The sequence below is a fragment of the Lepisosteus oculatus genome, chromosome 3 (genome assembly GCF_040954835.1).
Source record: "Lepisosteus oculatus isolate fLepOcu1 chromosome 3, fLepOcu1.hap2, whole genome shotgun sequence".
Taxonomy (NCBI): Eukaryota; Metazoa; Chordata; class Actinopteri; order Semionotiformes; family Lepisosteidae; genus Lepisosteus; species Lepisosteus oculatus.
In genome coordinates, this window is record NC_090698.1 from 71087563 (window position 1) to 71102954 (window position 15392).

The 15392-nt window shown below is 34.1% G+C and overlaps 1 protein-coding gene across 3 annotated transcripts in view; it reads right to left on the reverse strand.

Moving 5' to 3' along the window:
- Window positions 1–214: 214 nt before the first annotated feature.
- The window catches only part of LOC102697668 (EGF-like repeat and discoidin I-like domain-containing protein 3), a 261705-nt gene continuing 246527 nt past the window's right edge, over window positions 215–15392 (reverse strand). For all 3 annotated transcript variants that reach the window (XM_015360994.2, XM_015360984.2, XM_006626513.3), the window contains one exon: window positions 215–7300. In XM_015360994.2, coding sequence (XP_015216480.1) covers window positions 7151–7300 — 150 coding nt within the window. In that variant the 3' untranslated portion in view covers window positions 215–7150. The remainder of the gene's footprint in view (window positions 7301–15392) is intronic.

The following is a 15392-nucleotide window of genomic DNA, read 5'->3' on the forward strand; positions in this document are numbered from 1 at the left end:
GAAAGATCGACAGCTACTCAGATCATGATTCCTTCAAAAAATAAATCAAAATCAGACTCATACACTTGCAATTTGAAGGGATTTAGAAGCTGTGCTGAAAAATGATCTTTTAAATGCTTAAATTTAATCCTGTGCTGTGGACATGTTTATCATTCAAAGATCAAAGTATTCAAAATCAAGAATGAAAAAAGGAAGGAAACACATAAACATTGAGGATATTTCCATGATTTTATTATTTTAAGTTTGAAGACCAGACAAGCTCATACTAACTTTTGCATTAACCTGCAGGGCTGGATTATATACAAAAAAAACAATTCATTATCACACAATTGCAAAGGCTGCAGTGGTCATTCTGCCTTCTATAAATAAGATTTTTAAATGTTTTCATTAATATTACTTTTTTTGCAATCACTGACAATTCATAAGCCAGCACCACATCATATTGACAACAGTTCAATATTACAAGATTGAATCCACAATTTGTTTTCAAAATTGCTATGAAATTTATGCAATGATCTGCAAGAAAAAGTCAACCATAGATTAGTTCATATAGTTTAAATCAGAAGCCCTTTCAAGAATAATAAGGTAGATATCTAGGGTTAATAAAGAGGAAAAAAACACATGTACCTGTACCTGTGGACAATTAGAACATACATATCCTTACATTTAATTTCAGAATTAGGAGTGGAAAAATTATTAAAATTCCATGATAAATGTAAAGATTTAAAGCTGAAAACAAACAAGTATGTTCCTCTCCCTAGAACAAAAAAAAAATCCTTCAGAAAAGACAGTGAATGCAGTATGTTTTATCACCTTCCCATCCTAAAGAAGCCTCATTTCTTGGTGAGGATCAAGGCAGTGACCTAGATACCTATCTCAGAAGCACAAGGGGCAAGACAGAGCTGGGACAACATGACTGCCCTCAGCTTGGTCAGAATAGCAATCCAGAGCAGGGCCACACAGAAAAAATATTACATTGCATTAAGTTAATTTTCCCTCCAGTTCTATGAATAGAATAAAATATAAAGTGATTTGGTGTTTGTAGTCATACAGTACTACAATAGGTATTTTAATCTTTCCACAAACAGCTAAAATGTTTCACCATAGGGCTTGAGTGGGCCTGTCAAGTTCATGCATGGCAGCTCCTCCATTTTAAGTACTTATTCAATTAAATAAAACCCAAAACAAAAATCACAACTGACAGTCACTGAGGAGTTAATAGCTCCAGTGGCTGGGCTCCAGCTGAGCTAGTCTTCCTGTTTGTTGTCTTCTGCTGGACTCTGCCCAAGTTGCACAGACAGTGTTGACATGTTTACAAATCTGTTGGCAGTCTTTCCTTCTGCTATGCCACAGAGATGGCTTTTTATCCCCCCCCCCCCAATTAAACAAAAACAAATGAAAAAAACAAACAAATCATTATAAAAATAAGGTTTCAGTTCCATCCCATCTATATGTTCTGTAGAGGAGATGTTCAACATAATCTTTACAATTTTAGGCACCAAGAGAAAATTTATAGTAATTTAATGTTGTATGTTTTGCTACAAATAACCTTTTTTAATGTTACATATTACTCAGCTTTATCCTTTTAAAGAAAATTGTGATATATACAGTAGTAATTAAAAAAGAGAATTGAGTCTAATATTAAAGACTTGATGGGTATTAGGGTATTAATTATGCATTGATTGGCTGTAAAACATACCCCCCCCCACCAGTCTGCAGAGATCACCCCAGTACAGATACCTGCACCTTTAGCTGAGTGAAAATTGAGGAAGAAAATCGTAAACAGGTAATATAGATTTATGAACTCCCAGAGTAATAGAGTATATACAGTACGTGAGCACAGAAGAGACATTTGCCCAGCCTAACCTAATTTCGTTCTTGATTGTAATTTGTTAGATGTTCCTGCTACTTAAAAATAACCACAATACTTACAGCAGCAGCACCATTTGATAAATCGGGAAAGTTTGTGTTTTATCAGTCAACCAAATGTATCAGGTTTAATTAAACAGTAATGCACTGATGCACTTGGTGAACATCAGACTGCATTACATTTTCAACAATTACTCCAGAAATCAAGTCTAGGAAATGCCTATGTACAGTAAATGTGGATGTCATCTTCAAAGTGAAAAAAATAAAATCTACCCTTCTTTTTTACTATTACAGTATATGCATTAAGTTAAATATGCTGTAATGACAGTCTCCTATTGGCAAATACTTTTATTTAAGATCAGAAGGATTCATTTTTTATTCATTCTTAAATGGTGTGAAATGTTTGTATTTTCTTCTAATTTTGTATAACAAATTATAATTGATTGTTCTTGAATGTAAATACAGGAAATAGTAAAAAATAAGACTTAACAATTTTCAATGTTTCAAAGTTTCCAAAACTTGATCAACTACCAGAATTCTTGTTTTTCTTCTGGTTGACATATGTCTTGTCATAATTTGGACTGAGCTATTTCAAACAGTTTTTAACTGAAAATCACATGTTGAGGAAAACATGCACAATATGCGATTAAAAACATTTCATTTTGACAATATGGTACTGTTTTTCTGATGCTAAAAAAGAAAGAAAACAGGAAACATATGAAAATACAAATTAAAAACATTCGTATGGTCAGGTTTTAAAGATGGAAAGAACTGACAAGGGAATAAAAAGTAAAATATTTCAGTTAGATTTTGTTATTAAGAACCTACACTTACTTCTTTACTCTCATTAAAACTTTTTTTGATTAAATCTTAAAGGGACATCCCACCTGCAGTTTTTTGTTGTCCCTCTCCCAACACTAAAAACTGTTATTGCAGCAACATGCTTAGGTGAAATGTATCTAGAAACAAACCAATGACACAAATACATTAAAAAAATTACAGGCAGTTGAAGTTGAAAAGGAAACACCAATGTACAGTAACTTGGGCCACCATGGCATGGTATCTTCCAGTGTCTCGAATTTTGCAGGTGGTAGATCATCATTCTTCACTGTGAAAGTCAATGAACTCATGCCTGGTTGCTGCGGGTACAAAAAACCGCAGTCTCGGGCCCTGTTCCACAATATCCCATAAATGGTCAACTGGTTACAGATCTGGTGACCATCTGGTGACCAATGGCATACGGCTTATCAAACCATGGAGGGACCACGTGTTAGCTGTGAACAGGAACGTTGTGATCCTCAATCCTCAACAGGAAAGAAATGCTACAACATGGGGTGGAGATAATCACTCAGCACCGTTAAGTACTGATTTGGCGTAGGCTTTGCCTTGTAAGGAAATGAGTGAATCTGAAACATGCCAGGAAAATGTGCCCCACAGCCACCAGAACCCTTCACTGTTGGAATCAAGCATTGAGGACGGCAGAATCCTTTAAACTGATGACAAACATCCATTGTTCCGTATGAAGAGAACATGGTGAAGGATGATTCATCTGACCTTACTTTTCTCCACTGCTCAGTTCATTGCCTGTTATTTTTGCACTACTGGATTCACTATCTGACTGTGGTTTGTGGACCATTTCTGATTAAACTGGCTGCTTTGTGCCCAAGGTTAAAAGTTGTAAATTGATGAGTCAATTAATGTATAGTTGCTCATCTGCTTTGCATTGTACTTCACACCCCAGATATCAAGATCCTGGGGTGTGCATGTCTGTTCAATATTATCGTCTGGTGATGATGTCTTTCCCTGGATGTTCCATGCAGGCATCATCTTAGACCAGAAATGTTCTGGAGTGTTATTTACTGAATTCATACATACATACATACATTCATTCTTGATTTTAGTGTATTTTGGTGCCCCTCATTTATCCAGATGTTTCAATTTTCTTGTCCATTACCTGTACTTTATGTAGCCCAACACATTTCCAATGTGGAACAAAATAAAGGTTTGGTGGGCACCAACATTTGGTATGTCATTACTGCTTTCTAGACAGTGAAGCTTTAAAGACGATATGCAAAACTATACGTTTTAAGTGCTGTTGGTGGACGTACTGTATAGATCTGGGCCAAAATCAGTGCTCCAGGATGGTGATACTGTACATAGAAGATACTGTGCTAATAGACCTATCCTTCAGATGAGATTTTAAATCAAGGTCTGTATGCTTGATTTTTAAAGATCCTTTAATATGGTTCATAACTATTAACACTGATGTTTTGGCTAAATTCTACTCTGTTTGCTCAAACTGGCATATATAAATTTGGACTGCAGATCAATTGGTGAAATAATTTCTCACTTCACTGTCAGATCTTTTATAATATATAGTGGGGCTGCTGGCACATAATGATTACTACAGTATGCATCACCAAGGTGGATGTTGCATTTCAGTGGTGGATGAAATTGATTCTTTCCAATATACAAAGAACTTTGGGATCCTGTGGAATTAAATCTTCAATACAAATGAAATCAATTGTTGTGATTATTATTATAAATTATTGTGCTTATCAGCCATTTCATAAGCTCAACATCATGGCTAACTGAACTAGTTAAAAAATAGTAGAAAGTTGTCTGAACAGTGTTACCTTTTAATGTAAACTACAATTACTATACACAGAAAGGAGAAAATGGTGATACATGAAAATTCCCATCTAGATTATAAAACTGAGATGAATCCGATAAATTCTCTATTTTCATAATAAATAAATTAATTCATAATCAGTATCTAATGCTTCAACTGTCTTGTTTTGTTTTGACATTGAAAATGAAAAGCTTATTTATGTGCATGGAAGAAGAGTTTTTAAAAAGTTAGAAGGAGAACATTTGGTCCTCTGATGCTCATCTGCTACTTCATAGAGACCTGAACTCTAAAAAGAAAGTAACAGATCTGAATGAATTCTAATGAGCCATTATAAACCAAGAGACTTTAGAACTTATTCCTTACATTTCTCTTATCATACAGTATGTGTAATTATGTGCCATTAACCTCTTTGCTTGCTCTCTTTTAAGCTTGCCTTTGCTACTTTATAGTCCATACATCCATTACACATTACTTACAACATATTGTATCTATGGTCACATAGCCTACATTTAGAAGTATAGAACATTTCATAATTTCACAGTATAAAAAAGTGCATTGTCAAAATTGATTGGTGGACTTTTTAGATGTGCACTTAAATGTTGTAAAAAACTGAACATTTACAAACCTCTGAAAAATGTGTCCAGCTAAACCATATTTTTTATCAGAGCTACTTTAATGTCTCCAAATACCAGAGACATTAGGAGCAATTTCTCTTTCCTGCTTGTGTAAGAGAAATAATATGCAAATGTACAGTTATTTACTGGACTACTGGACAAATAACAGAGAAGTTTATTATAGTTTCCACTCTTAAATCTGAAACTCACAAATATGTGAAATTCTAATGTTTTAATCTATAAGAGAGCATGTGTAACAGTAGAAAACTCATACTGTAGAGATAACTGCATTTTTTCCCCAACAAAAAGGACTGGCATACTAAGAGGACACAGGTTACTGTTTATGTCTGTAAATTTCATCCATATGTAAGAAAGCCCATACACATTTCTAGATGATTCTAGAATTACATTTAACTGGGTATACAGTAATTAATACATAAGGTTGACTTTTTCTTTTTAGAACAACTTCAAAACTTATTCAGAGACCACTTAACATATAAATTCACCAGGAGTGCCGTTAATACGGTTACAGACACAGTAACAGTCTACTGGCTTTTTATCATGTAGCAAAACTAAGAGATTATAATGTGTAGCTCTGTATAGTACAACATTTGCTGCGTATTTTTCAGTTCATTTCCTTCAAGTGCACTCTCATTTTATCCCAGGAATTCTATGACATAATCGGAACTGTAACATTGAATGAAGGTGACATAATGCATATCTGTCTTACACTTTAAGCAAAGAAAACTTTATTTAAAAAAAAACCTTTGAGAAAAATAAAACGTGATGGTTATACCTCATAAATATTTATGAAGCGATGTAAAAATTATGTACTGTATGCCATTCAATATCATGTACCTTTTAACTATGTGTATCCTTTCATTGTCACTTTTAACAAACACATAGGCTGTGTTTTTTAACATTTTTAAGAAGGAGTTTACTCTTAGGCATATCTTAAAATTGTGGGTAAAAAAAAAGAAACACAATAAAAACGCGTGACATCTATCCTGAGCTGTTCAAATTGTTTCATAGAGATCTAAAAGCAGGACTTAACATACAATAGAAGTAAAAAGAAAAACTTATCAATGTGACACACTTTCAATAGAATATGAAGTCAACCACAGTACTCAACCAATGTTTCAAATAAATTAAAGACAACACAAAATTGCAACTGTGAAAGGACTCCTTGATCCTGATCATCCAAGACGTACCTCAGTGTGTTAATGCTGCAGTATTACTTTTTTAATAAACATTTATGTTTTGGCAAATGCATCCAGGCCTGATCACACAAGCATAGTTGGATGTAACATGAAAAAATGTATTGAATATTTCTGCTAATTAGACAGAATTGTGCATATTAGGTTTATAATTGTTGGCATATAACTTTAAATGCAAAACACAAAAAAGTTTAGTAGTAAGAGCTTTTGTGCAATGCATCTGTACTGTATGTGTTTAAACATATTATAAATAACACAATAACAAAATAATCTTTGTTAGGCATTAATACATAAAACTTTTGTTTGCTCAGAAAAGTCACTATAAGGAGCATGTGAATGGTAAAGATTCTGAAATGATGATGTAGTATTATGCATTTTATCATTTAGAAACGAAACTGTGTACTTGACATTTATGTTTACTGGGTTGCATACTTGAAAAAGAATTTTAAATAAAGAAATTGAAGTTCATGTACAGTATGCATGGAATGCAATGATCTAATTTCTATGTTAAAAAAGTGACACTGCAGCTCTCCTTAGAACTCATTTTAACCACAGTGTGAATATTATTTTCCCAATGTAAAACAATACATACCATATAAAAATGACAACTTATCTATCTCAAGTAAAAAAAAGAAAAAAGGACATACATTTGACAAGGGCAGGCTTAGACCATTTTACAAAACATAAAATCCTGCCTACCACAACCAAACACTTATTCTTGAAAAACCCATTGGAGATTTTTACAGATTTCACACAGTTTATGGTGAGATACTGGAGCAATATTCTAGGCAGCTGAATATTCCAGTACGCAGGAGTATTCAATCCTCTTCTGTACATCCCAGCAACTCAACTCGCAAAGTAATGCGGCCATACCATGACCAAGGAAGGATCCGGACAAACCTGGCATAGATGGGAGGCTCTATCACGTTCTTTCTGTGCGTGTCGTTGTCAAAGTTTCCTTGGAAGACCTGTTGAGTGTGTGAAGAACACAAAGAAATTAAATTGAGGGAAAACACAAGATGCTACTGAACCAAGAATAGCAAGATACAGGGGTCGCAAAACACTTGCATGCTGGGTTCTACCTGGAAAGCACCTGCCACCCATGTTTGAAAGCCAGCAGTGCTGAGACAATTTTTTTGGGGGGGCTTGTTTTTTATTTGGAAAAATAAAGGGCACATTCTTAAATAGCGTTGCTGACAGAGTTTTGTCTGTCTGTTTTGCTCAGAGTTCTGAGATGAAGCGCTACTACTAAAGAAAAGCATGCCATCCTCTCCCGGAAATCAGAGCTGCAGTACTCATTCTGTAAAGCGCTACAGAGGTAATGCAAACTGCACTTTGGTTTTCTAAGCAATTCTGGGAAGAAATTCCAAGTCATCTTCAATTTCTATTTATGATTGTTTTTAGCTGACAAAAGTTGGGAAGAACACACACAATGTTCACAAATTAATCTTTGTGCCTAAAGAATTACACACGTAAAATATTGATAGAGAACCTACCAACATCTCAGAATAACAAATTTTGTCACCCCTGTAGAACCATACATTTCATACAACCTACTTTCTGGCAGTAGAGGTGCTCATTTGGAGTATAGGTATAGTAAAGCTCTAGTACCCATGTTGTCACTTTTTGAAAATTTGCCAGAAATTGCTTTTATCCAGCCATAATGTACATAAATTAAAATTGATAATTGTTTATTTGCATTATTTAGCTAGAACGCCATTACAGATATGAACAATGATCCAGAAGTTAATATACAAAGCTTTCATTCATAAAATGTTGCAATGTATTAACTCGAAAACTTTATGTAACAATGGAATATTTAGGAACCCTTTATTAAATATTCAGGTCTACTTTCATAAATAATACATCTACTGTATGTGGACAGACTGTAAAAGCTAGAGGCTTTAAATATGGTTTTTAAAGATGCTTTGAGGGAATTAACTACAAGTGCTTTACTATACTGTAAGTTCGTATTATATCTTGTTAACTATATATCTTTTTACTTATATTTTACTAAAGCTGTCTCAGGATATCTGGTCTCAAAAGATAACATACGTAGCCACATGATGTCTTTATGCTCATCTGACCTATCTTGGAACAAAGGGTCAATTAAGCAGAATGGCTGCTGGTCACACGAGCAGGCAGTAAAGGATATACATGTAATGGTCAGCTTTTTAGAATGACCATTTATAGCTAGAAGGCAAGCAGGAAGTCATGTGAGAAGTGTACAGTATCTTGTATTGTTTGTTCCACTATATAAAGGAGCACTGTAAACGTTGGTTTTGAAGTCTTGTTCCACAAGCAAGACTTCCATATGCATATGACTAAAGACGTCTTTCAACACACAATTCAGCTGATGCTCTTTTTTTCTGGCACAACAGTTTCTAAAAAAAGTTTTATTAGCAAGCACATTCAGATTTTTTCAATGAACAGTAAACAACTCTATCACAGCATCAACCTTCTTGTCTATTCCATATTCGTCTCACTGCCTGTACAGTATCTACAGTGTCCTCTATATTTTATACATATTCACTATGTAGGTTGCCTCTATTTCTCATTAATTAGGCTTTAGCCAAAACTTTATATAATAGATTATTCCAGTTTACATGTGGTTTAGAGCTCTTAAAAAATGTACATAGTAAATAGGTTTTCTATAGGTTATCAATTGTATATTGCTAAAAAACGTATAAATACTATTTGTACTAAAATTTGCAATGTCTTTCTATTGTAAAATAGTTATTAGTTAAATTGTTATTGTAAAAATATTATATAATCTATATATAATGATTACCTTCACATCAATAAAACACCTAGAAATACCAATCTTTTAAGAAAACAGGGAGAGGCTGACTTAACATAATTTTCCTGACTATCAAAGCACAGATTAAATGCATCTTAATAACCATATTGCTGTTTTGAAGTAGATGCACCTTACAAATCAGGTGTCTTGGAGACTATTCTCACCAGGGAGAGAGATTTGGCTTCAAGCCTGCCTCTTTAGGTGGCTGTTGAAAAGTCTGGAGAGCAGGGAAGAGAACTTCACTAATTAAACATTTTTTAAACCACTGGCAGATTATGGCTGTACTCAGTTGTGGAGTTCTGTAATTTATTACAATACAGTAGATAAAAATCAGCATTAAATATTGCTTAATTCTGCAATGGCAATTTTGGTTATCTATCCAAGTTAGACTTTGAAAGCTTTCTGTGAATTGTACTAATCAGAAATTCAAAATTAAATTGTAAGAGAACTTAATGATTTTCAGGAATTAATCAACCATAATAATTTACAAGGATTCACCCACAGATTATAAATATACAATATACAATTTATTGATAGAACACCAAAAACTTTTATAACAAATATCAAATTTAATCTGCAAGTTAGACAGGTGGAAGAACTTGGTTTGAGCTCTAGCTTGGTGCTGAATACGCTCTGATATTCAGGATGTTGACAAAAATAGTTCAACTGTCTTATTTTGTTGATCAGGCAAAAATAACAGCAGGTTTGTAAACACAAAAATTCTCCTTTTACAGGAAGAATATCTTGTGTAACCTCTATACTTTAAGGACTTGCTGTCTTGGGCTCTCTTGGAGAAAGTTTAAGACCTAACTTGGACTGCCTGCAATCATGTGGTTTGAAATTCAGATTTCCAGTTTAGGTGAAGAGAGATAAGAAGTCAGGGAGCTAACAAACAAAAATTAGTTGGGTTCTAGCTTTTAAGGTATGACAACACAGCTAGTGATTGGCTAAGATACTATCAGGTATAGTTTTGATATCCACCTTGCTGATCGTTCACTGGAGGATCCTTTGTGTAATAAACAGAGTACAGACTTGATGAAGCCAATCTGCGCTATACTATATACGGTACGTTTAGATGGAACAGAGTTCTGTATCTTATGAGATTGACCTAAATATAGAGAAATAGAAATACATCATGCTGCACATATTCCCATAAATTACACTATTTCAAGTTATTAAAGATAAGGAGAAGGTTAATTTTGTCATCATCAATATCTAAAAGATATTTTTACTTTACTATATAAGTAACCATCATACAGTATATGTTTCATATCACTGTCACAGATCCAGCCATTCAAAATCTGAGACATACAGTATGCTGCACTAAAACGCGGTGGACAATCCGCAACAAACTGCAACGAACGTGTTTTGTTTAAATAGGGTTAAATACCTTGTAATACCACCAGGTGGAGATGGTCTTAGCTGAGTTGCTAAGCAACCTGCTGATTGCTGATTACTTCACACTTCAGGAAGAGATGAAAAGGAATGCAATTTTATCTATGATATGCGTGTTGCATTTACAAAATCAAAATGTTTAAAATTTTTAACTAAAAAGAAAAAAATGTATCGTACACAAAGATTCTAAGATGATCGTGCACAAAAAGTGTCAATAACTTAACCCATAAGTAACTATCTAACCCCGTTTTTTCATCGATTTTAAAGTAATGCAATTTTAGGTAGGGACACGCTATTTCTTATTTTTTATTTTCTTTAAATTTGAAAGAATCAGTTGCCGATTGTGCCATGAAAATAAAACGTCAATATAATGTACATGATATTAACTACAGTACTTTAAATACGCATTTGTTAAAGGAGAACTCTTCCCCTGAGCAAGATTTGAACCCCACCCACCTTCCAGAATGCGAGTCACGCACTGAAGCCATTATGCCAACAAGCCACTTGGCAGCTTAAGCTATAGCTGAAAAGGGCAGGCAAAATGTTTCCATGTTATTAGTGAGTGACATTGATACAGATGTTTACAAAGAAAGTGGACTAATAATTTATAGTAATATTTTGAGCTATATGAATATAATTTAATCCTAAAATATTGATATTATTTTCTTTAGATACGCAGTTCCATATTATATTCCCTATTAATCAAATTCTAAATTGTATGCATTTTTTTACTGTGATAATGAGTGCAAGTATTCATAGAAAAGGTTAAAACAGGGAATACAGAGGGAGTTTCAGAAATTAAACAGAGGTGTGTGAAGAAAGATGTGAAGACGGGGGTTTGAATTTAATCTTTTCTGTAGGGGGTTTAGACTTCCAAGTCACAAGCAGGGGTTTATGGCAGGAAAGGGGGTTAACTGATAAGGATTGCAGATGCCAGCTAGGAACCCCCCTGGGTGTAATGTTAAACTGACCATTTGCCCAGAACATCATAAACTGGCCAAATACCATGAACCCCCCTCTTTACCATCAGACCGAGTGACGTCAGAAACGGAGAAGAAAACTGTATATAACCCAAAAGTTTGTAACAATACGGGGAACAATACTTCGGTTTTGTTGTTTCTTGCGGGAAACAAGACTTCGGCTTTATTGTTCCTTGCATGCAATAAACTCATCTGTTTCACTTCATCTCGGGATCAAGAACCTTATTTCTTCTGTTACAACATGTGGAACACCCTGTCTCAAAAACAGACGTTTAATAAATTAAATAAAAGGTTGTGACAAATCACTCCGAACAAAATACAATTTTAAAATACAAGCAGTTTGAAATTATTAGTTGTTATTAATAAATCATTTACTGTAACTTTGAACATGTTGTGATGTTAAGAAATACCAACAAATTCAATATAGTGTCAATGATATTTACTATTTTAGTTTTTCAAAGAAATGTTTATTTGTTAAAAGAAAAGTCATGCCGAGAGCTGAGCTCGAATGCCGAACCTCCAGCATGTGAGTCACACGTCAAAGGTATTATATCAACTCGCCACTTGACAACTTAAGCTCTCGTTGAAAAGGGCAGGCAATTTTTTTTTTAATCGCGGGTGAATGATGTTTACAGATGTTTACAAAGAAAGTGTACTACGGTAATAATTTGAGCTGTATGAATGTAACAAAATACTTAAATACCATTTGTAATGTCTTTAGATACGTGATTCCACATTATATTCCCTATTAATCAAATTCTAAAAAGTATGTGTTTTTTTACTGCGATTCATACAAAAGGTTAAAACATTATAACTTTTTGTAAAGTATATAAACTTAATATAGTAGGAAGGAGCATGTAAAATGAACGACTTTGATGCTTAAAACGTTTATGAAGAAAGTGGAATACTGGTGTGTATTTTTTATTTAAACTTCCAATACCAGCCGTTTACAGCTTACATAATATGTTTATATTCCTAAATGAATATCATTTGTGACCGTCAGACACATTATCCTCCTCTTCTTCACCTACCAAAATTTCCCTTTAGTTCTAAAATGCCATATCAATATTCAATATTAAGCAGATTTAAACATGCACGGTAAAGAGATTAAATGAAGCAATCGTTTTACTAACAACCAACGCACCATGAGTGGCGCCTGCCGGTCAGTTTGGCCAGCAAATCATGTACTGCGGTATGCTAATCTGCAGATAACGTCGAGCTGTACGGGCTTTTACTGTGAATTTTGAATGGCTGCATCTGTACATGAAGCTGAAAAAAACCTTCGTTTTGAAGTGCGAGGCTGTGTACCCTGTGGGATTTTGCTGCATCAAAAAAAGCAACTGCCAGAGCAATGGTAATCTACCAAGATTTCCTTCAGGACCATCTAACTGGTACAGGTCCCCTTGTTTCTAAAAAATGAGCCTAGTCTTCATTGTACAAGAAACAATTCCAATTTGAAGCAGGGACATATAATTGCAGAAAAACCTGTGGTGGTTTTAATAGGTTTTATAGCGATAATAGTGCAATTCATTTTAGCTTTCAGCTATGTTCTGTATCTTTCCTTCTTCAGTAAAAAGGGATGACAAAACATTTCTCTTATGATAAAATAACTTGCAGTGTTTTAAAAATGACGGATATTCCTATACAAATACACTTTGTAACTTATTAGATACAAAGAGTTAATATGACTGAAATTATAAAAAAACTCCCTTTATTTCTGTAGAAGAGGCTGATTGTACACAGATCCAAACAATGTAAACTAAATCCTAGTTCCTTTGTCAGCAAATATAACTGGAGAAGATAAAAACTTTAATATGACATATGTACTCCGAATTGTTTACAGCAGTGTGAAGAATTACAGTACCAAACAAAAATGCCAGGAAATCAATTTACTTATCATTTGTGATGCACAGTAGAAACTCTTTTTCACTGCCAACTGAAATCCAGTCATCCTTAATTTATTAATATAGAATAATAAGTAAACAAATGAATATGAAGGTTGCAACACACATCTAAAAATCCTTGGTGAATAGTTGTCAGTGTTACTAGATATTCAAAGTTTTTTGTCAGCTCTGAATGGGTTTACTATACATGGATATCAAGATTAATTAGGCATTAAGCATTATGGAGGAATATTCCCACTGAAAAATCTGTGGTTGTGTCTCTCACTACACCCCTTCATGTTTTTTTTTTGTAAAATAAGAAAAGAAAGTTTATCCATTTTTATTTTCTCCAGCACTTGAGAAACAAAATCACTGCCTTGGGGCATTGGTAGCATTTTTCAAAAGAAGACTGACATACTGTAGCAGTTAATATGTCTCGTCACCAAAAGAAGATGTACAGTATTTTTTAAACATATACTTAAAAAGCAATTGTAATGTTGGTTATATTTATGCCCTTGAATAATTATCACCTTCTTAGAATGATACAATAGTTCTCAGGTATCATCTGAACATATTACTAATCTTTAGTTTGATACATAATGACAGAATTATAAGAATGGCTAATATTTGCAGTTATCATATACGGAAAACACTTCATCAAGAAACATTATCTAAAACAATACAGTCTTAATGGCAGAAGTTGCATTCCTGTGTAACAAATCAAATTATAACTGACAGAATTAAAGAACTCTGAAATGTTTCTCACAATGTGTAACTAAACTTTATTAATGGATGAGCAGAAATATATTTATATAAATGTCTTGAGGGATTAACTTCACTGTATTTGTTCTCAGAAAACATCATTAAAATATAATGTTTTGAATGACAGCATGCAAAATCTTTGCAAGGGAGGTAAAAATGTAAAAAAAAGATTAATTTGCTACAAGTATGTACTGTATCACAATTAAAAGCAAGCTGAGTGTGACAGAAATATTTTTTTTAAAAACTGTTCATATCATCTTTCATCATAAAGCATTTTTCATTAAAAAACTTAACAGTCAAAACAGGGGAAGTGGATTTAAAAATTGTGAATGGGATGCACCTGTTCACATAAAGAGCTGTGACAGTATGGAACAAGCTACCCAGCGAAGGTGTTGCTGGTTGAGATCAATTATCTACTGTACATAAGACCCAACTGACACAGTAAAACCTCATACAGTGCAATTCAAAGAGCTAGATCAGAAGTTCCACTTCCACTGTTTCACATCTGTTCTCTGTGACATATAGTAGCATGTCATGTAATTGATTTCAAACCTTTTAGGAATTGCCTATCTGCAACTTTCAAATAAATAAAATAGAAATAGGAACCTTCAAAAGAAAAATGAGCAGGGCCTTCTTTGTGTGGACCTTCAGGACAAGAATTGGACCAGAATTGGTCAATTAGACAGAATTAGACACCCTTGATTTGTGTCTAATAACCTGTCTGTTTGTTTCTCTTTTCCTCTACATTTTCCCAAGGCTAAATCCTTATCACACCTTAGGTTTTATAGTCCTGGCCCTTATGGCTCCACTATCTGCTAGTTTGTTCCTAAAATTGTTCTTTTTTCTTTTAATTATATTTAACTGTAATGTCCCCTTGCTTTTTCCCCCCCACTTCCTGTATTCAGGTACCTCCACCATTGGTCCATCATTACACCATTGCTGCATTTGTGTCATCAGTGTACTCCTGGCCAATCAGAACCCTAGATCAACAGTTCATATGCCTGAAGAAGTCTCGACTCCATCAGCTTCCAGTTCAACTTCGGTTAGCTACTGCTCGTGTGCGCATTTGTGTGCGCATCGTGTTTGTTTGTTGTTAGCTTCGGTTTCGTTTGTTTGTTGGTTTTGGTGAACTTGTTGTACAACAGGGGGAAAGGTATAGGTAAGGTCGTCGGGTTACGTTGTGCACACGTATTTTTGATTTTGTCTAGACATGCTAGGTTAAGGGCGAGTGCCACCTTTG